Below are 19987 nucleotides of genomic sequence, written 5' to 3'. Positions count from 1 at the left end.
CCTTTCTGAGTCACACCCAGCATGCACAGGGGTTACTTCTGGCTCTGCACTCAGAAATTACTCCTGGTGGTGCTCGGGGGACCATATGAGATGCTGGGAATCAAACCGGGGTCGGCCGCGTGCAACGCAAATGCCCTACCTGCTGTGCTATGGCTCCAGCCCCCAGACACTAACTTTGATTCAGATACCTTGCTCCATTTTGGTTACTTTTTTACATAAGCTCACAATAAACGCAAATAGTTAAATGTAGGTTAAAATAAATTTTTATTTTAAAATTTCATTAAAGGTTAAGAGATTTATATATATTCACAAATTTTTTAACAACTGTCAATCCTTGTCCAATTGTGATTCCTTCTATGCAGACTTAGAAATTTTGCAGCAGAATAGGGTCAAAATGAATTTCATTTTCCAAAGCATCACAATGCTAACTGAAGGCAAAACAATGTTTAAAACTGAAGATTTTGCATGCATGTAAGTACTTACTCACTCGTATCTGTGTGTGTGTGAGATGCCAGGGACCGAATCTTGAGCCTCAGGCCTCCCCACACACAGGGCAATTGCTCTACAACTGAGTTGCATTCCCAGTCTCCATCCACAATTTTTTTTTCTTTTTTTTGGGGGGTCACACCCGGCGATGCACAGGGGTTATTCCTGGCTGTGCACTCAGGAATTACCCCTGGTGGTGTTCAGGGGACCATATGGGATGCTGGGAATCGAACCCGGGTCGGCCGCGTGCAAGGCAAACGTCCTACCCGCTGTGCTATCACTCCAGCTGCTCCATCCACAATTTTTATCTCTGTGACAAAGTACTGGGAAAATGAACATTAAATTTTCTTACTGAAGAAACAAAAAGTATTAGGTAAACTTCTCAAATTCATTATTTTAAAAATTACTTTCAGAAGAAGTGTCATTACAAGGTAATCATTGTATGTATGCAAATAGGATGAATGATAATCAAATTAACATTCAAAGGACAAAATAAATTTTTTGAAGAGCACCCCTGTTTTGTAAGAGATATTAATTAGAGAAGTGATTCTGAAGCTGAAGGCTAGAGACAGAATGATCATCCATTCTGTTTACAAGTGAGTAAAATTTCTTCAGTAGTGTTGTTGGAATTAAAAAAAACAAAACAAAACAGACATACAAGTCTAAAATATGATGGCAACATATAAAAGTAGCCCCAAGTCATGGTCTCTGGGAGATACCCTCTGTAGTTTAACCAAGACTGGCTCAGAATCTTCAGTTCAAAAGCAACCCAAAAGAATAACTTCCCAAGTGTCAGGGTTAGAGAGCAGAACCCTACCCTAACTCGAAGGGCCATGGCTCAAAGCACAGTAACCAATTTGCTTCAAAGACCAGGAAGCAAAATCAGTGTCAAAGTGTTTGAAGTCATAAGGACTTACTTAAAAATTCAATGCTTTGAAAATTTCCCCTGAGCTATGAATGTTTTCAATATACAGTCTCTAGTTACAGTCAGATGCGTTTCATCATTCCAAGCTGCATTTTTAAATGCTCTAATTCTCGGTGCCGAGGATGATCCTGTTTGTCTTGTACGGCGCTAAGTGGTAGCCATGACATGCTTCACCGAAGTCTTTGGTGACGTGCAATCCTGCAAAAGTTGCCTCGTGCTGTTCCCTGCCTCATACTCTTGGAATCTTCAAGCAATTTTCTTCAAGTAATTTTCAGAGGAGAAACCACAAGCCCATAATGAAGAACCAGGAGGCCGTCCTGAAAAGGTACACAGATGCAGTCATTCAGTCAGGTCTGTAAATGACCAAGCCAGAGCTGGTCTATTTTTCCTAATCCAACATTAACGTGAGATTTCTGTTTTATTTAAAAGCTCTTCTGTCTCCCTGGCCCCCTCATGCTTTTCTTTTGGGTGTTGCTGTCCACGGGCCACTCATGGTGGAGCCAAACCAGAACCAACCCTTCAAGGAATACGTGTAACAATTGAACCACATCCCTTCCTCCTCACTAAAGGTCTCGATTTTCTGAAGGGTGGGTTGGAGGATTTGGGTAACACCCAGCAGTGCTCAAGGGTCACTGAGGGTGGTGCTGGGGACCAAACCAGGGTTGGCCACAGGCAAGGCAAGCATTCAACTCCTCTCTTATCTCTCTAGCCCCCTCACTAAGGATTTAAGACAATCTTGGAACTCTTTTTAATGACAGTCTGAAACCATACATTTCACTTCTTTAAGATTGTTTAATACAATCAAACTCTTCTTTGCTACCCAGAGTCAATATTAAGAAGCAGCATCCCACATGGTCTCCTGAGCGCAGAGCCAGGAGTGGTCCCTGAGGTTGCTGGGCATAACCCAAAAACAAAAACAAATAATCAAGAGTCAAAACTCTGCCATGTCCTCAGTTTGGAGGGCAATATAATGGACAAAATGACTTCAGATATTCCTGAGTCTTTTTGATCTCATTTCTTGGGTTTGACCTTATAACAGAGGCTGCACTTCCTGCTACAAGCACACAGGCTTTTAGTTGTCGAGTTCTCTGAGGGTTCCACCCCCTTTCTGTGGTGTCCACATACATCCTGCTGTGGTACAGGCAGAAATACCCAGAGGTGCCAGGCACTGCATGGAGCAGAGTGCCAGCTCCGACAAGAGAACTGTCAAGATCTTGCTCAGTGCATGTGGGACACCACGGATTTTAGCTTGTGCTATGCAGGTGTTCTAAGTCTGTACATTATTCCTCTGGGCTTCAAGGAATCCCCTTGAGCATCACGGAGGTAGCTCAAAGGGCTGAAGCATACGCAAAGCATGCAGGAGCCCTGGGCTGGGTCTCTAACTCCGCAGGGTGCCCTCTGAACATGACCTGGAGAAACCTCCCCCGCAAAAATAAGTAAAGCAAGATACTTGATAAGGCGCTTGCTTTGAATGCACCCAATCCAGATTTAATCCCCATCACATTTGGTCCCCTGAGTCCCAACAGGAGTGATCCTTGAGCACAGAACCAGGAGTAAGTCCTGAGTACACTGAGTGTAGCCCCAACACCAAACAAATGAAAATAATGCTTTGGGGATATAGAGATAAAATATCTGAATACATCTGGTAAAGCACTTGCCTTGCATGTGGCTGAAGCAAGTTTGATCCCTGACACCCCATATAGTTCTCCAAGTGGATCCTGTATCACTGCTGGGTATGGGCCCAAAATGAAAAATAAATTAAAAAGCTTCTACAACGTCTCTTAAGCAGAGACAGCACATGCGTCACACGTGTGAGACCTGGAGTCAGCCCCTTGCACCCCAAAAATGAGATATGAAGGGGCCAGAGCAATAGTATGGCGGGGAGGGTGCTCGTGCGCAGCCGACCTGGGCTTGACCCCCGGCATCCCATCTGGTCCCAGAGCACTATCAGGGTGACTCCTGAGCAGAGGCAGGAGTAGCTGCTGAGCACTGCCAGGTGTGCACCCCATGCCCGCCGCCCCCCCACCCTCCCGTGCCAACAGAGAGACAGAAAAGAACTATCGCCATAGATGTATTTGCCAAATCATCTTCAAAATGCTACCGCGCCATTTGAGGAAAAAGGAGCCGGCCTCTAGAATCAGACCGCCTGGGGTTTAAGCCCAGGCCCGCCCACTAACTCACACTGAGCAAATTATATAAATCTTGGTTTCCTTCTCTTTAAAACAGCAAATAAGACAATACCTGCCTTGTAGGTTATAAGCGATAAAAGTGCTAATCATTCACACCATTTAGAAATGAGAAGCAGTAAGAATTCAACAAATATTACCTCTCATTATTATTTATAGGCAACACAAAACTCTTTTTATTAGGGGGTGAGCACCTCAACTGGTGCTCAGAAAACCCAGTGCCCCTCCAACCAGCCTGAGAACCAGGGACTACCCAGGCCACCCCAAGTGGTACCTGATGCCTCCAGGCCCGTGCCCAGTGATTACTCAGGGGACCAGGAGGTGCAAAGATCTATATGGGGTCAGCCTCATGCAAAGTACGCCCCTGAGCCCCTGTACTGCCTTCCCAGCCTCAGAAACTCGCCTCATTAAGGAACACCGGCCCGAGAAAGCCAAACGCACCTGCATTGCTGCATCACCAATGGCGCGCCGAATTTCCCTGAGAGTCTGAAACCGCTCCAGCAAGTGATCGCCACAGATGATATCAACCTGGGGGAATGAGTGCATCAGATTGCTTTCCGGCTTCAGAAGGCCCCAGGAAAAGCTGAGGAGAAGCTAGGGGGCTGGAGCGACAGCACAGCAGGTGGGGCTTGCAATGCAGCCAGCCCAGGTTTAACCCTGTCTTAATCCCGTATGGTTGCAGAGCCAGGAGCACTGCCAGGTGTGGCCCCCCAAGGGGTAGGGTGGGGTAGGGGTGGGGGAGAAGAAAAATCAATCCACCTCTTTCCACAGTGGACTTGACTATCTGCATATTAGGTAAGACAGACTTTAGGAACAAGTTAAATTACATTTAACCACATAAAAAGGTACAGGGAAGTCCATTTTTTTGTCTGCTCATTGGTTTGTGGGCCACACCCCCTGGAGCTAGAGGGCTACTCTCTAGGAAAATACGTTTTCTTTGGCGGGTGTTGGGCACACCTCTCAGTGCTCAGGCTTACTCCTCACTCTGTGTTCAGGGGTTACTTCTGGTGGTACTCAAGGACCATGTGGGGTGCTGGGGATCCAAAAGGATTTTGCTTTATTCAAGACAAGTGCCTTAAGCCCTGTACTATCTCTCCAGGTGCCCAGAAAGTACATTTAAAAAAAATAAGCATAGGGGCTAGAGTGATAGCACAGCGGGTAGGGCGTTTGCCTTGCACGCGGCCAACCCGGGTTCGATTCCCAGCATCCCATATGGTCCCCTGAGCACCGCCAGGGGTAATTCCTGAGTGCAGAGCCAGGAGAGACCCCTGTGCCTCGCCGGATGTGACCCAAAAAGAAAAAAAAAGGGCATATAATAAAATTAATAAAGGGGTATTTAATGATTTGTATTTGGGGGGAGCCCCTCAAACACTGCTTGGGGATCCAGGGGCCACTCTTGGACAACACTTCGCCAAAAGGACTGGACCATTTAATGCTTGGAATTCAGCCAAGACTGGTACTTGGGCCCAGCAGTGCTTGGGGTCACCAGGTCTACACCCAGCACTGACGGGGGCACGGCATGGAATTCCAGGCATCACGTCTGGGGCTCCTTACGTGCAAGGCTTGTGCCCCTACCCCTGAGCTGTATCTCTGGCCAGAAGAGCTGAACGAGGCTCCAGAAGCTTTCCCTTACCCATGGCCAGGCAGCACTGCCAGACAGCCCTAAGAGCTCATACCCTCGGCCTCTCCCTCTCTTCCCCCCCCCCGCCCGTTATTGGGCCACACCTGGTGGTGCTCAGGGAACCACATGGGACACCAACGACAGAATGTAGGTCAGCCGAGTGGAAGGCAAACGCCCTACCCACTGGACTATCACACCAGCACTCCTCAGACTTTCTTTGATACCAAACACGGCCATCAATGACGCAAGAGACAGTACATCAAATATTATTAAAGTTGGGGTAGGAATCACCGTGTACAATATTCAACTAGCATTTATAATGTCTTCTCCACACCTGGCAATACTCAGGGCTTACCCGGACTCTGCTCAGGAAGCCCTCCTGGTGGTCCTCAGGGACTGACTCTACACGCTGCCGGGACCAAACCCAGGCTGGCTACATGCAAGGCAAGCACCTCTAACTACTGGACTATCTCTCTGGCCAGCTTAAATTCTAGAGATGACACTTCAATGTGCTAATGGTAATTTCTGACAGCATCGCTTATCCTTTCTTTCTTTTTTTTTTTTTTTTTGCTTTTTGGGTCACACCCAGCGATGCTCAGGGGTTACTCCTGGCTTTGCACTCAGGAACTACTCCTGGCGGTGCTTGGGGGACCATATGGGATGCCGGGGATCAAACCCGGGTCGGCCGCGTGCAAGGCAAACGCCCTACCCGCTGTGCTATCGCTCCGGCCCCAGCATCGCTTATCCTTTCATACATATGTCACTACCTGACAAGCTGGATCAAGACCCATTTTTCTTCTGAGGAATTTTTCTACATGCCCAATAGTTGCTTCTCCTGAAACTCGGACAAACTTCTTTTCCAATGGCTACAAAAAAAATAAAGAGAAAACCATTTTTAGGTTAAATATGTATATAATTATATATATTATGCATAAAGCTTAAGGCAAATTCTATAGCAAAGTTATTTCAATACACTTACAGTCTTAATGATTTAATACATGATAAAAACATAAAGCTTAGAATTAGGTTCACTGGCAGAGAGAGAAAACCCAAAGTAAGATGTGTTTAAAAAAACTTTCTTCAGGGGGCTAGAGCGATAGCACAGTGGGTAGGGTGTTTGCCTTGCACGCGGCCGACCCGGGTTCGATTCCCAGCATCCCATATGGTCCCCTGAGCACCACCAGGGGTGACCGAAAAAGCCCCCTCCCCCTCACACACTACTTTCTTCAACTGAAAAGTGGAAAAACATGAAAGGGCTATAAAAATAAGATCTAAATAATTACAATGTATGTTTCTTATCTGAATCCTGATTTATTTTGTTTTGCTTGGGTTTTGGGGTCACACCCAGCAGTGCTCAGGACTTATTCCTAGCTATGCACTCAGAAATCACTTCTGGTGGGCTCGGGGGACCATATGGGATGGCAGGGATCGAACTTGGGTCAGCTGCATGTAAGGCAAGCACCCTAACCACTGAATTATTGCTCTGGCCCCTGAATCCTGATTAAAACCTATGAGGCAAACTAGGAAATGTAAAGATATTTGATCAGTAAATTATATTCATTTTTAAAATGTTCATTTTAAAATCTTTATTTTTTAAATGAATATATTCATTTTAAAATCTTTATCTTTCTAGAAATAAATTTATTTATTTATAAAATTATACAGTCTGGGATTTGCTTCAAAGTTAAATGGGAGGGCAAGTATTAAACTACAGGTGGAAAGTATGACCATGAGTAGACAGCAGCTGGAGCTGAGTGGCGTATACATGGCAGTTTGTGTTAGTATTCTATTTTCACATTAATTGAAAAAACGCCCATAATAAAGCGATTTCTTTTTTAAGCAGAAAAGTGGATGTGACTGACCAGAGTTTGGTTCCTGGTACCGCTTGGGCTCCCCTGAGCTGCCAGGAGTGATCCCTCAGCAGAGACCAGGAATAAGCCCCGAGCCCCTCCAGGTCTGGCCCCAAAACCAAATCCAAGAACACGGGAAACCTTAAGGAAAGCTAGAAGAGTATTTGTCCTGCACTAGCAGGCGAGGAAGCCCAGGAGGGTCATTGCAGGTCAGGCTCTATTTATGCCTCATTCTAGAGCTCCACTTTCTAAATTCTTGTTGAACTCTATACCTCCATGTCTCAGATGTTTGTAAAAACCAATCTGGGGGGCCGGAACAATAGCACAGCGAGTAGGGCGTTTGCCTTGCACTTGGCCGACCTGGGTTCGATCCCCGGCATCCCATATGGTCCCCCAAGCACTGCCAGGAGCAATTCCTGAGTGCAAAGCCAGGAGTAACCCCTGAGCATCACTGGGTATGACCCAAAAAGCAAAAAAAAAACCAACCAATCTGGATCATATGGGATGCCAGAGACGGAACCCAGGGCAGGCTACTGCTATACTATCCTCCGACTTCTCGAAGGTAAGATTTTCACATGGCCATTCTTGATCTCCATAACCCAACTTACAAGTAACCACATCTGGGGCTGGAGGGGTAATATAGCTGGTAGGGGATTTGCCTTGCACATGGCCAACCCAGGTTTGATTCCTGGCACCCCACATGGTCCCCTGAACCAGCCAGGCATGATACTTGAGCACAGAGTCAGGAGTGAATATCGGGTGTTGCCACCCCAAAAATAAAACAAACAAGTAATAAGATTTGTAAGAGTCTATCTCAAAAGCGATTCAATAAAAAAGGTAAAAAAAAGAAAAACAACAGGACATGTTAAATAATACTAAAGATGCAACATATAAGCCCAATCTGTAAGAAACTATAAACAATTCCATTTTATGCACTGCAAAAAAGAAAAAAAGAAATGGAAAACAAATATGCAGAATTAAATTATAGAGCTAATAACTACTCATAATGTGTGAACTTTATTTGAATTCTGCATCAATCTTTGGAAAAGAAAATGATAAACTTACAAGATCGTTACAAAAACCGAAGAGATAGCACAGGGTTAAGGCAATGAATGCCTTGCATGCGGCCATACTTGGAACCCTGATTCAACCCCTGGCATGACACTGTGCCCTGAGCCCTGCCAGGCATGTAACCCCTGAGTACAGAAGCACGAACAGCCCCAGTGAGTGAGCACCCCCACCCCCACCAAATGAAAACAAAATATGTATGGGGCTAGAGAGTTAGCACAGGGGCTGAAATCCGTCTTGTATCCCACTGACCTCAGTTCTAATCCTGGGCACCACACATGGTCTCCCATGCACTGCCAGGGTCACTCCTAAGCAGAGCCAGGAAAAGCCCCAGATACCTCCGTGTGACCCAATCCTACCCCCCCACCCCATCCCTGCCCACTCCCATAAAAATGTGGGGCCAGAAAAATAGGACACAGGCTAGGACACTTGTCTTGCATGCAACCAACCCTGGTTCAATCTCTAGCCCTGTACATGGTCCCCCGGGCAGTGCCAGGGTCAGGAGCAGCCTCTGAGCACTGGCAGGTTAACCCCCACCCCCACCCCAAAAAGCAATCTCACTAGCTCAGGGGACGGAGCACAAGTCTCAGATGTAGGAGGCCCTGGGCTTGTTCCTTGGCATCATATAAAAATTTTTAAAAATCACATGTACTCTTTTCTTAGGCCACTATCCTGAATTAATAATAATTCCCTACTTAGGTCTTTTCTTTATAAACCTGTCACAGAAGAACATGAATCAATTTATCTCATATTTCAGCAACTTTCACTTATTAGAAACATGATTATGTTAAAGACTATTTCCAAGTGATTAATAATCTGGGAAACTCATGTGCAACAGAATCCTTTTGTGATATGAATGAGAAATATAAAGTTAAAATACCTTAAAATGTCCTGTGCCTTCATTAGCACTGAAAAATGAGAGAAAAATTAATCAATAAGATACTTCATATGGTTAATCATTTAACAAAAGAAAGCATGAATATAAATATTTAAGGATTTAATTTTACTAAAGGTCCTAACCCTTCAGGAAGCAGAGCTCATTGTCATTTCTGCCACCTACTGGTAATAGCAGTTTCATCCTGTATTTCAGTACTTTGTAGCGATTGAGGATTAAAGAATGTGTTAAAAAACTTAGTATAGGGGCTGGAGCAATAGCACAGCAGGTAGGGCATTTGCCTTGCACGCAGCTGACCAGGGTTCAATTCCCAGCATCCCATATGGTCCCCTGAGCACCGTCAGGGGTAATTCCTGAGTGCAGAGCCAGGAGTAACCCCTGAGCATTGCCAGGTGTGACCCAAAAGGCAATAAATAAATAATTTTTTTAAAAAATGAAAAGCTTAATATATTCAAAATTAACACATGAAAGTACATAAACATCCATATTTCCACATTATAACAGTTGTAATCTCTGAGCACAGAGCCAAGAGTAAGTGGATTTCTGCACTCTCCAAGATGGTACTGAAAACTCTCAGCTCCTACTGTGCACTGGTGGTAAAAGCTACATCTCCCCAAAATGCTTTTCTTTTTTGCTTTTTGGGTCACACCTGGCAATGCACAGGGGTCACTCCTGGCTCTGCACTCAGGAATTATCCCTGGCGGTGCTCAGGGGACCATATGGGATGCTGGGAATCAAACCCGAGTCAGCCACATGCAAGGCAGACGCCCTACCCGCTGTGCTATCGCTCCAGCCCCCTCCAAAATGCTTTTTAACAAATGCACATTTGTTTCAACTTTTGACTTTTAATTAGAAATGAAGGGGCCGGAGCGATAGCACAGCGGGTAGGGCGTTTGCCTTGCACGCGGCCGACCTGGGTTCGATCCCCGGCATCCCATACGGTCCCCCAAGCACTGCCAGGAGCAATTCCTGAGTGCAAAGCCAGGAGTAACCCCTGAGCATCGCTGGGTGTGACCCAAAAAGAAAAAAAAAAAAAAGAAATGAAAATCAAATTACATAACAAAATTCAAATATCTGAAAAGGCCTTTTTTGCAGGTCTCATTCTTTAAAAAAAAAAAAGACCTTTCATAATAAAAAAATGGAGTGAGCTGTGGAGGTGCTCAGGGACATCAGGTGCAGTTGCTAGAATGGAAGCAGGGTAGCCAGCAAGCCAGGCCAATGCCTTAACCCCTGTACTATCTTTCTGGCCCAGAAAGTAAGACTATTATCTCATCCTAGACTCCAAGGGCCTTTTCTGGCAGCAACTACCAGGAACACATTTTAAGGGTCCTTTCATGAAAAGGTTATGCAAAGAAAAACATGGATATGCAAGTATTTTTGTCTTTTTTTGGGGGGGGATGTTGTTACATCCAGTGGTGCTTACTCTTAGCTCTGTGCTCAGAGATCACTCCGGAAGTGCTCAGGGAACCGTATGGTGTGGTGGGAATCAAACTGGGTTGGCTATATGCAAGGCACACACCAAATATTCTTTAAAAGCCGATCACAGAAGAGGGTAGAATGCAGCTCAGCACCAGAGTATTTAACTTCCAGTGTGATGCACTGGGTTCAACCCCTGGCACTGCGAAAAGGGGTAAAGGAGAGAAGCAACTCAAGGGGCTGAAGCACATGCTTTTCACGTGGTAGGCCTAGGTTTGAGCCCTGGCATCACATGGCCCGCCTAGTACCACCTGGAGTGCTCCCTGACACTGAGTAAGGGACAGCCACCAAGTATCGCCAGGTGTGGCTCAAAAACAACAACAAAATGGAAAAAAGGGGGGCCAGAGAGCTTGTGTTGCAGGTAGGGCATTTGCCTTGCACGTGACTGACCTGGGTTCGATTCTCGGTATCCCATATGGTTCCCCGAGGAGTGCCAGGGAGAGGCAGAGCCAGGAGTAACAACCCTTGAGCTTCACTGGGTATGGTCCCAAAACCAAAAAAAAGGGAAAAGGCATATGCTATATTTTTTTCACTGAACACATCTGGAGATTGTTTCTTATTAGCATATATTCATGAGGTATGTAATGTCATAACTGGTTCTGTTTTGGACACTTTCTTTAGTAACTGGTTTATTATAAGGGCTTTTCTTGCAAGGGGAGGGGCCCACACCCAGTGATATTCAAAGATTATGCCTGCCTCTGCACTCAGAAATCGCTCCTGGTGGGCTCAGGGAATCACATCAGACCAAACGCAGGTGGCTGCATGCAAGCCAAGCTCCCTACCCTCTGTATTATTTCTCCAACTCTTGATTTTTATTAGTATTGTTAACATAAATTACTGACTTCATGTTTACTATTATATGCCTTGCTCTCATTCTCTCCCCAAAAAATATTTCTTTCATTATTATCAACCACTAGTATGAGGGTTGGTAGAGACATAAAGATTTCTCACTTTTGGGTTCAGGGGGGCAGAGGGTGCGGGTTCCAAGGGATTGAACCCGAAGACTCATTCTCAGGCATGTGGTCTTACCACTAAGTTACAGCCCCAACTCCACCGGAGTTTAAAATCAGCTGAGGACAGAAGATGAACACATGAAACACAACCTAAGGCACACAGTGAAGGCCAGGAGGTGGAAGTGACTGAGAAGAAAAATCGTCATCACAGGGGCTGGAGAGATAGCACAGCTGGTAGGGCGTTTGCCTTGCACGCGGCCGACCCGGGTTCAAATCCCAGCATCCCATATGGTCCCCTGAGCATGGCCAGGGGTAATTCCTGAGTGCAGAGCCAGGAGTAACCCCTGTGCATCGCCAGGTGTGACCCAAAAAGCAAAAAAATAAAAAAAAATAAAAAAAAATAAAAAATCGTCATCACAGCTTCTAGAAAGAGTGCCCAAACGGCTGGGCTTACGCTTTGCATGGGGCGGGGGGAGTGGGACTAGGGCTGGTCCCTGACAGTGAGCACGACCTGCGCTGGGAAGAGCCCCCGAGCCCCAATACTGGGTGTGGCCCAAAAAAACAAAACCAAACTGAAAAATGATTAGTGACATAAAATCTAAAATCTGAACTTTCCCAGGAAGGGGACAGAGAGATAGTACAGGGCGTTAAGGTGCTTGTCTCGCAATGCTGCCAACACAGAATTGATCGCCACCCCATGCATGCTTCCCCCAGCAATGCCTAAGCACGAAGTCAAGAGTAGCCCTTGAGCACCACCGGTAAGGCCCCCAGACCCAAAAGGCAGTTTGGGAGTGGGAGAGATGGCTCTAAGGGCGTAAGCACATGCTTGTCCTGCTGGACCCCAGATTCAAGTCTGGATAACACGTGGTCCCGTGAGCACTAGGCTGGGAGTGACCCCAAGCACCACACCTGGGGCAGAATGGCTGAAAACACTGTAGAGCATGGCCCCCAAACAAACAAAAAATAGTGTGATACTAATACTGCGGATAACTTACTTAACGTTGCAATACAACTTACGTACACCATATGCTACAGTGCTTGAAGGGGTTTATATGAATTTGAAAGATGACCAACTACTCAAAAAAATGTCAAAATTCAATGAAGTTGTTGAAGACAAATATGTCTCTTTATTTGGAGGAGGTTACACCCAGCAATGCTCAGGGGCTACTCCTGGCTCTGCACTCAGGAATTACTCCTGATGGTGCTTAGGGGACCGTATGGGATGCTGGGATAGAACCTGGGTTGGCCACGTGCAAGACAAATGCCCTACCTGCTGTACTATTGCTCTGGCCCAAGACAAATGCATCTCAAGACTCATATTTGTGTTTTTTGTTTTTTTTGGAGTCACACACGGTGATGCTCAGGGGTTACTTGTGTCTCTGCACTCGGGAATTACTCCACGCAGTGCTCAGGGGATCATATGGGATGCCAGGGACTGAACTTGGGTTGGCCACGTGCAAGGCAAACGCCCTCCCCACTATCACTCTAGCCCCAAGACTCATATATTTATGTTCTTTGAGAACTATCTCAGATATATACAAGAAGATAGTTTATAAAACTTAAATTTGAAACCAAATATTCAGTAGAAGGTATTTTAGGCAATTTTTATGTGATATATATTATACCTAGCAATGATGAGAATGAATGCTATAAGTTCAAAAAGGATGAGACCCAGGGACCAGAATGATAGTACAGTGAGGAGGGCTGCACACTGCCAACTGGCGTTTGATCTATGGCATCCCATGTGGTCCCCCAAGCACTTCCAAGAGTAATTCCTGAGCACAGAGCCAAGAATAAGATTTGAGCATCACTAGGTCTGGCCCAAACCAAAGCAAAGCAAAAAAAAAAAAAAAAAAAAAAACAACCCAAAATCAACCAAAACCAAAATGGATGAAACCCATAATGTAAAACACTAAGTGAAAAACTAAGTTAAAAAAACAGTTAACATTAAAAATATCTGGGGCATAAAAAAATAAAAATATAATTATACATTGCTTAGGAGTACATACATGGAAAGCATTAATAGTAGAAATGACATCACTACTTTTAGGAGAGTCATTATTAACGTCTAAGGGAAAGGGTGTCAGCTGAGTTAACACGGTTTATTTCTTTTGTGGTGGTACTGAGGGAAGCATAATTAATTTTTTTGTCTTTATTTTTTGTGCCACACGCGGTTGTATTTAGGGCTTACTCCTGGGTTTGTGCTCAGGGAATCACTGCCGGTGGATGGACTGAACTTGGGTCAGCCACATGTAAGGCAAGAGTCTTACCCACAGTACTATCTCTCCAGCCCAAGCATGATCATATATCTTACGCCAAATGATGAAGATACAAGTGGTCATCTTATCTTCAGACCTTTTCTTAGGTCCTAAACATTTTATAAAGAACTTTATTAGGGGGCTGGAGTGATAGCACAACAGGTAGGGCGTTTGCCTTGCACTCGGCCGACCCGGGTTCGATTCCCAGCACCCCATATGGTCCCCAAGCACCGCCAGGAGTAATTCCTGAGTGCAAAGCCAGGAGTAACCTCTGAGCATAGCTGGGTGTGACCCAAAAAGCAAAAAAAAAAAAGAACTTTATTGTATAAAGTATTTATTTATACATTATAATAACTCTATATTATTAATTATAACATTAAGGTGAAGATGTAGATGGCCAGGGTACTCACCCAATAAACTCTAGTAATAAAGACATATCAAGTTCAGGTGGAATCCGAAACACTGATTCCAAGACTTTCTTTGATCTTCCTTTGCTTGAAGGGACTGGCTGTGGAACAGCTATTTGATAGCAACACCCCCCCAAATATTGAGTTAGAATAAAAATTTCAGAAGACGATGATATCACATGACTATGTTGACAGCTGAAAAGACTGTATGGTGGGAACCAGGGGGCTGACAGCATGCTGGTCTGGGCTCAGCCCAAGGCATGATGCCAAGCAGAGCCAGGAGTCCCCAGGTGTACCCCAAAACCAAACCAAACAAAAACCGCACAACATCAATAACAAAATACTGCAAAGCACTCGATTTTGAATAACTTCAATCTGTTAGTGAAATCCGCTCGGTAAGTCTGGCGACCATTCCCAGGGGAAGGCAGAGTATGAGGCTGGTGGCTTCTCAGTCCACAGAGATCCTCTTAACAGCAGCAATTGTTACAAATGACTTTTAATAGCCACTACTATAAGCCAGAAACTCATGCTGAGCACTTTATGTGCATCATCTCATTTAAATCTCATGCTAGGGGCTGGAGAGTTAGAGTAAGGGTTAAAGCACTCGCCTTGCATGGAGGGGCAGGTAGGTTTGATCCCCAGCACTGCATATGGTCCACCTGAGCAACAAGGAGTGACCCCTGATCCAAGAGGCAGAAGTAGCCCGAGCATGGCCAGGTGTGGGGGGGGCGGGGGGCTGGGGAGGGGGAGTCCGCCAATGTCAGGTGTGTGTGGGGGGGAAGGGGAGCTGAAGAGGGGGACCATCAAAATATAAATCCCACAATAAGAGCTACTTTTTTTACTGTAAGAAGCCAAGATAAGGCCAGGAGAGAGTGCAGTGGGCAGGGCACTTGCATTCTGGCCAACTCAGGTTTCCTGAGTGCAGAGCCAGGAGTAACCTCTGAGCACCCCTGGGTGTGGCCCCAAAACAAACAAACCAAAAAACAAAATAAGGGGGCTGAAGTGATAGCACACAGCGTGTAGGGCGTTTGCCTTGCTGACCAGGTTCAATTCCCAGTATCTCATATGGTCCCCTGAGAGTACCGCTGGGAGTGATTCCTGAGTGCATGGGCCAGGATTAATCCCTGTGCATCGCCAGGTGTAACACAAAAAGCAAAAAAAAAAAAAAAAAAAATCAACAAAATAAGGTAGGGAGGTGGCTCAAAGGGCTGAAGTGAAGAGAATCTGGCTTTGATGCTCAAGCAGTGGCTATGGAAATGGCCCCAGAACCACAGGGTGTGGCCCCAAAACAACAACAAATCTGAAATAACACTAGAGAGCAATTAGGAAATTAGCTTAAAGAAAGAGCAGAACCAGTATTAAAATTCAAATCTAAGTTCTGTATTATGACATTACTATCAGCAGTTAATGTGTTCCAGACACTGTTTTAAGTGCTTTGCATTGCTCAAATTTGCCAGAGTCATACAACTAGTACACTGGCAGAGCTAGATCAAAATCAATCTAGTTCCAGGACCTCTACCCCTTAATTCTTATAACTGGATTAACCTTTTTTTTGGGGGGGGGGCATTAAATAACCAGCTAGAACCAAAAAGTATTCAAAGAGAGTAAATTCTTATTAAATTAGTATTCTTTAATCTACAAAAACATGATGGTATATATACTCCCAACTTACCAGGTTTAGGTACTTCTAGACCTCTTTCTTTATAGAAATCATGCATTTGCTTTTTTTCTCCTAAAAAAATGATAAAACAAAAACTAAATTACACTTCAAAGGTAACTAGCAGAATCAGCAGACCACAGTGTGATTCACAATTAGTAATAAAAAAAACTTACTTTCCTCTAGATTGATCACTAATTTGTACACTATGTCTTGTAACTGTCGGTCCAACCTAATAAAAGGAAATGAAGAAAGAGACCTCAGAGTTCAGAAAAATGAATTTTGATATAGTGATCCTCTCTATAAAACAGACTATGTCCTTTCTCAGAAATTAGTTACTTTTCTTTTTTTTTTTCCCTGCAACTCAGAAATTAGTTACTTTTCTTGATTTTTTTTTCCTTTGTTTTGGGGCCACACCAGGCAATGCTCAGGGTTTACTCCTGGCTCTGCACCAGGAATTACTCCTGGCACGGACTCATATGGGATGCTGGGGGGTGAACCCAGGTTGTTGGTGTGCAAAGCAAATACCCTACCAGTGGTACTATTGCTTTAAAAAAAACTCATGTAAAATGAGTTACTCTTGGTTAGTACTACGAAGATACAATTCACCTGAGAACCCTAAGTAATAATTTGTATTCATAATTATAACTAATCACAGACTCCTGAGCAGTTCGCCAAATTGTTCCATGTCTGCTGGTTTTATATCCTTACAAGGGTTGTTTGTTTTTTGCTTTTGGGCCACACGAGGTAGTGATCATGGCTTATTTCTGGCTCAGGGAATCAGTTCTGGTGGGACTTGGGGGACCATACGGGGTACCAGGGATGAAACCCAGGTCGGCCACATGCAAGGTCAGCCTGCTGTACTGTATCTCTGGTCCCAGAAGGCAAGCTTTGATGGAAAGAGAGACAGCTCAACCCAGCCGAGAGCAATCTCTGTATGCAGGAGGCCTGGGTTTGCCGCCACAAACGGTCCTCTGAGCACTGCCAGGTACAACTCCTGAGCCCTGACCTGAGAGTGGCCCCCTATGAAAACAAACCAAAAAATGATCTTGAGAGCAGAGATTGAATTTTAAACTTCCACTATCTGCAAAGCACCCTTCTATAAAAGTAGTAAAACAGTAGCATTTGCTGGATGAAAACAATCCACTTTTAAGGCATTTTTCTTCCTGAAGGAAACTAAGCATTTAATGTAAATCTGGTTATCAAGCCACAATGACCTATTTCAAAGATAAGTTAGATCTTACTTTTATTTTTATTTATTTTTGGCTTTTTGGATCACGTTCAGCAATGCTCAGGGGTTACCCCTGGTTCTGCGCTCAGGAATCAGGGATGGAATCTGGGTCGACTGCGTGCAAGGCAAACGCCCTACCCGCTGTCGTATCGCTCTGGCCCCTAGATCTTACTTTTAGAAAATAAAATTTTAGGGGCCAGAGAGATAGTACAGTGGATTAGGGGCCTGCCTTGCATGTGGCTGACCAAGTTTGATCCCTGGCACCCCATAAGGTAGACTGAGCCCAAAGGAGTGATCTTGGAATGCAGAGTCAGGAGTAAATCCTGAGCACAGCTGGGGATGGCCCAAAAAACAAAAAACAAAGTAGAATTTTAAATATACTAAAAATGGCAAGCCTGAAAATCATCTTCATTAACTTGAGTGGTGAAATTCAAATCCTTTTTGAAAAAGAAGACTGTACCTTTTTCCTTTTGTCAATTCCCAGAAAATATTACAGTACACAGCAAGTACTCTCTTTTTGGGAGGTTGGGGGTGGGTCATTTGGGCCACACCTAAGGAAGCTCAGGGATTTCTGCATTTAAGAATTACTCCTGGGGGCTTGAGCGATAGCCCAGCAGGTAGGGCATTTTCCTTGTACAGGGCCAACTGGGGTTCGATTCCCAGCATCCTATATGGTCCTCTGAGTACTGCCAGGAGTAATTCCTGAGTGTAGAGGCAGGAGGCAAAGCCCCTGTGCATTGCCGGGAGTGACCCCCCCAAAAAGTAAAAATAAATAAATAAATAAATAAAAATAATTACTCCTGAAGGTGCTGAGGGGACCATATGGGATGCTGGGGATCAAACCCAGGTAGTCCATACAAGCAAGCACTACAAGAGAGTACTACTTGCTGTACTATCACTCGGGCACCCTAATTAAGTACTCTATGCATTTCCTTCCAGGATGCAGTGCAGTTCTCTTATTTTTAAATAGGTCAAGAATTGATTCCCAAGTATACAACTTCAGGCTTCCAGAGAAAAAGAATATGTAAAATACAAATCTTACTTTTATATTTTTCTTACCTTATGTTATAAAGAGGTTGAGTCTGATGGACTACTATGTTGCATTTTGGACATCTGTTGCTATAGTAAAAATGTCTTACAATGCAGCTTTTACAAACTGTTGAAAAAGCAAATGTTCAAATTAGATGCCTGTGAGACATTTCAAAAAAACTTCACGTCATTGCAGAAATGTGAGCAGTATGCTTACAGGTATGAAGACATTCTGTAATGGTGGTCGCATCTATCAAGTAACCTTTGCAAATGGAACACAAGATGTATGGGGTCAGCTCAGAGAGATTAATCAGACGCTGCAAATGCAATGGAAACAGCTTTAAAATACAAATCTTTGTCCTCGCTAATTCTTTAAACCTGTAATCCCAAATCCTTATTATAACAAAGTGTAATGTACTTTGCAACATAGAAACATAGTATCTTTAACGCTTTGAAAGTTACAGGGAAAAAAATCACAATGTAAACCAAAGTTTCAAATACTGCCTTTTAAAAGGGGGGGAAGGGGGAATGGCATTGCCAGGGGACCGAAGCGGTGGTGGCAAGGGTAGGGCACTTTCCTCGCATGCCCCAACCAGGGGTTAGATCCTCCGCATCCCAAATGGTCCCCTGAGCACTGCCAGGAGTGATTCCTGAGTGCAGTGCCAGCAATAACCCCTGAGCATCTCCGGGTGTGGCCCCAAACAAACAACACTGCCACATGAAGAGCATCTTTATAAACGAAAAAGCCTGGAAAACTTTCCCAATACGGATGTTAAGTCAACTGTGGCTAAGCGATGTACGCTATTTATTTTGGCTTGGGGAGCCACACCCGGCCGTGCTCTGGGCTTACTCCTGGCAGGGCCTGGGGGAGACCCTAGGGGGTGCCGGAGGTGGAACCCGGGTCAGCTGCGTGCAGGGCAAACGGCCCGCGCGTTCTACTATCGCTCCGGCGCCCGCTTTGCCTAAGTTACGAGCCACCACGTTGGGAAAAACAAGCTAGGGGCCGCCGAGACGCAGAAATGAGCACAGCGGGCAGGGCGCCTGTCGTGCACGCGGCCGACCCGAGTTACCAGATCACCCCTAGGGGGTCCCGCGAGCCCCACCAGGAGCGACCCCTGAGCACAGAGCCAGGAGCAAACCCGAATGGGCACCGTCGTGTGCGCGCGTGCCCCCCGAAACCAGAGAAAGAAAGAAAAAGAAATGAAGGAAGGAAGGAAGGAAGGAAGGAAGGAAGGAAGGAAGGAAGGAAGGAAGGAAGGAAGGAAGGAAGGAAGGCAGGCAAATCGCTCTCCCAAGAGACACGGGCTGGGTGGGAACGTTTCCCCCCCGGAGGGAAACCACCAGCCTCCCACCCGACTGCGCGCCTGCAAGTCGGCACGAGGACGGCTCGGGGAGGGTGGTACGGAGCCGCGGCGGGACCGCCTCAGAGATGCGCAGGAAGTTTCACTGCACTAGTGGGCAGCAACTAGCCGGCGGGGTCGGCAGGCCAGTCCCGCACGGTCCCCGCGGGCCGCGCGTCCCCGCCGCCCCCCAGCACCTCCTCCTCGTCCTCGGAGTCCGGCCGGCCCCCTTCCAGCCTCAGCGAGAAGTGGCTCATCTCCTCCTCCTCCTCCTCCTCTTCCTCCTCCAGCTCCTCGTCCTCCTCCAACTCCTCGTCGTCGTCCTCGAAGCGGCCCCGCAGCCGGCCCAGGCTGCGCTCGGGCTCCAGCTCGGGGGGCCGCGAGCCCGAGCAGCCGGGCGCCCCCGCCTCGGACGGGCGCGGCGGGGCCTCTTCCCCCTCGGCCGGCGCCGGGGTGAGCGCGGGCGGGGACACGGGGGGCGGCGGCGGCATGGCCGCGGCGGCCGCCCCCTCCCCTCTCGCCGAGCCCCCGTTGCCCGTGGCCATCGCCGATACCACCCCCCCCTCCCCGGCACGAGACGCCCGGCGCGCCTGGGTAGCGCGGGA

At 46.1% G+C, this 19987-nt stretch overlaps 1 protein-coding gene across 1 annotated transcript; it reads right to left on the bottom strand.

Moving 5' to 3' along the window:
* Positions 1-245: 245 nt before the first annotated feature.
* On the bottom strand, positions 246-19987 carry PCGF6 (polycomb group ring finger 6). Its single transcript, XM_055119043.1, has 10 exons — positions 19580-19987; positions 18260-18359; positions 18073-18169; positions 15959-16014; positions 15798-15857; positions 14129-14237; positions 9017-9044; positions 5986-6084; positions 4039-4125; positions 246-1728 (listed from the first exon to the last, which is right to left on the bottom strand). The coding sequence occupies exons 1-10, from the start codon at positions 19925-19927 to the stop codon at positions 1672-1674; spliced, it is 1041 nt and encodes a 346-aa protein (XP_054975018.1). The 5' UTR covers positions 19928-19987; the 3' UTR covers positions 246-1671.

Source organism: Sorex araneus, chromosome 11 (genome assembly GCF_027595985.1).
Source record: "Sorex araneus isolate mSorAra2 chromosome 11, mSorAra2.pri, whole genome shotgun sequence".
In the NCBI taxonomy this organism is placed as follows: domain Eukaryota; kingdom Metazoa; phylum Chordata; class Mammalia; order Eulipotyphla; family Soricidae; genus Sorex; species Sorex araneus.
This window is presented reverse-complemented; position numbering and strand designations above follow the sequence as displayed.

What these genes read in the sequence shown, in the direction of transcription:
- PCGF6 (XM_055119043.1), bottom strand. Translation starts at nt 19,927, where the DNA reads ATGGCCACGGGCAACGGGGGCTCGGCGAGAGGGGAGGGGGCGGCCGCC. An exon ending in AGTGATCAATCTAGAGGAAA is followed by an intron (nt 15,858 to 15,958) that starts GTAAGTTTTTTT and finishes TCATTTTTTTAG; the next exon opens with GAGAAAAAAAGCAAATGCAT. An exon ending in TTATTACTAGAGTTTATTGG is followed by an intron (nt 9,045 to 14,128) that starts GTGAGTACCCTG and finishes CTCATTTTTCAG; the next exon opens with TGCTAATGAAGGCACAGGAC.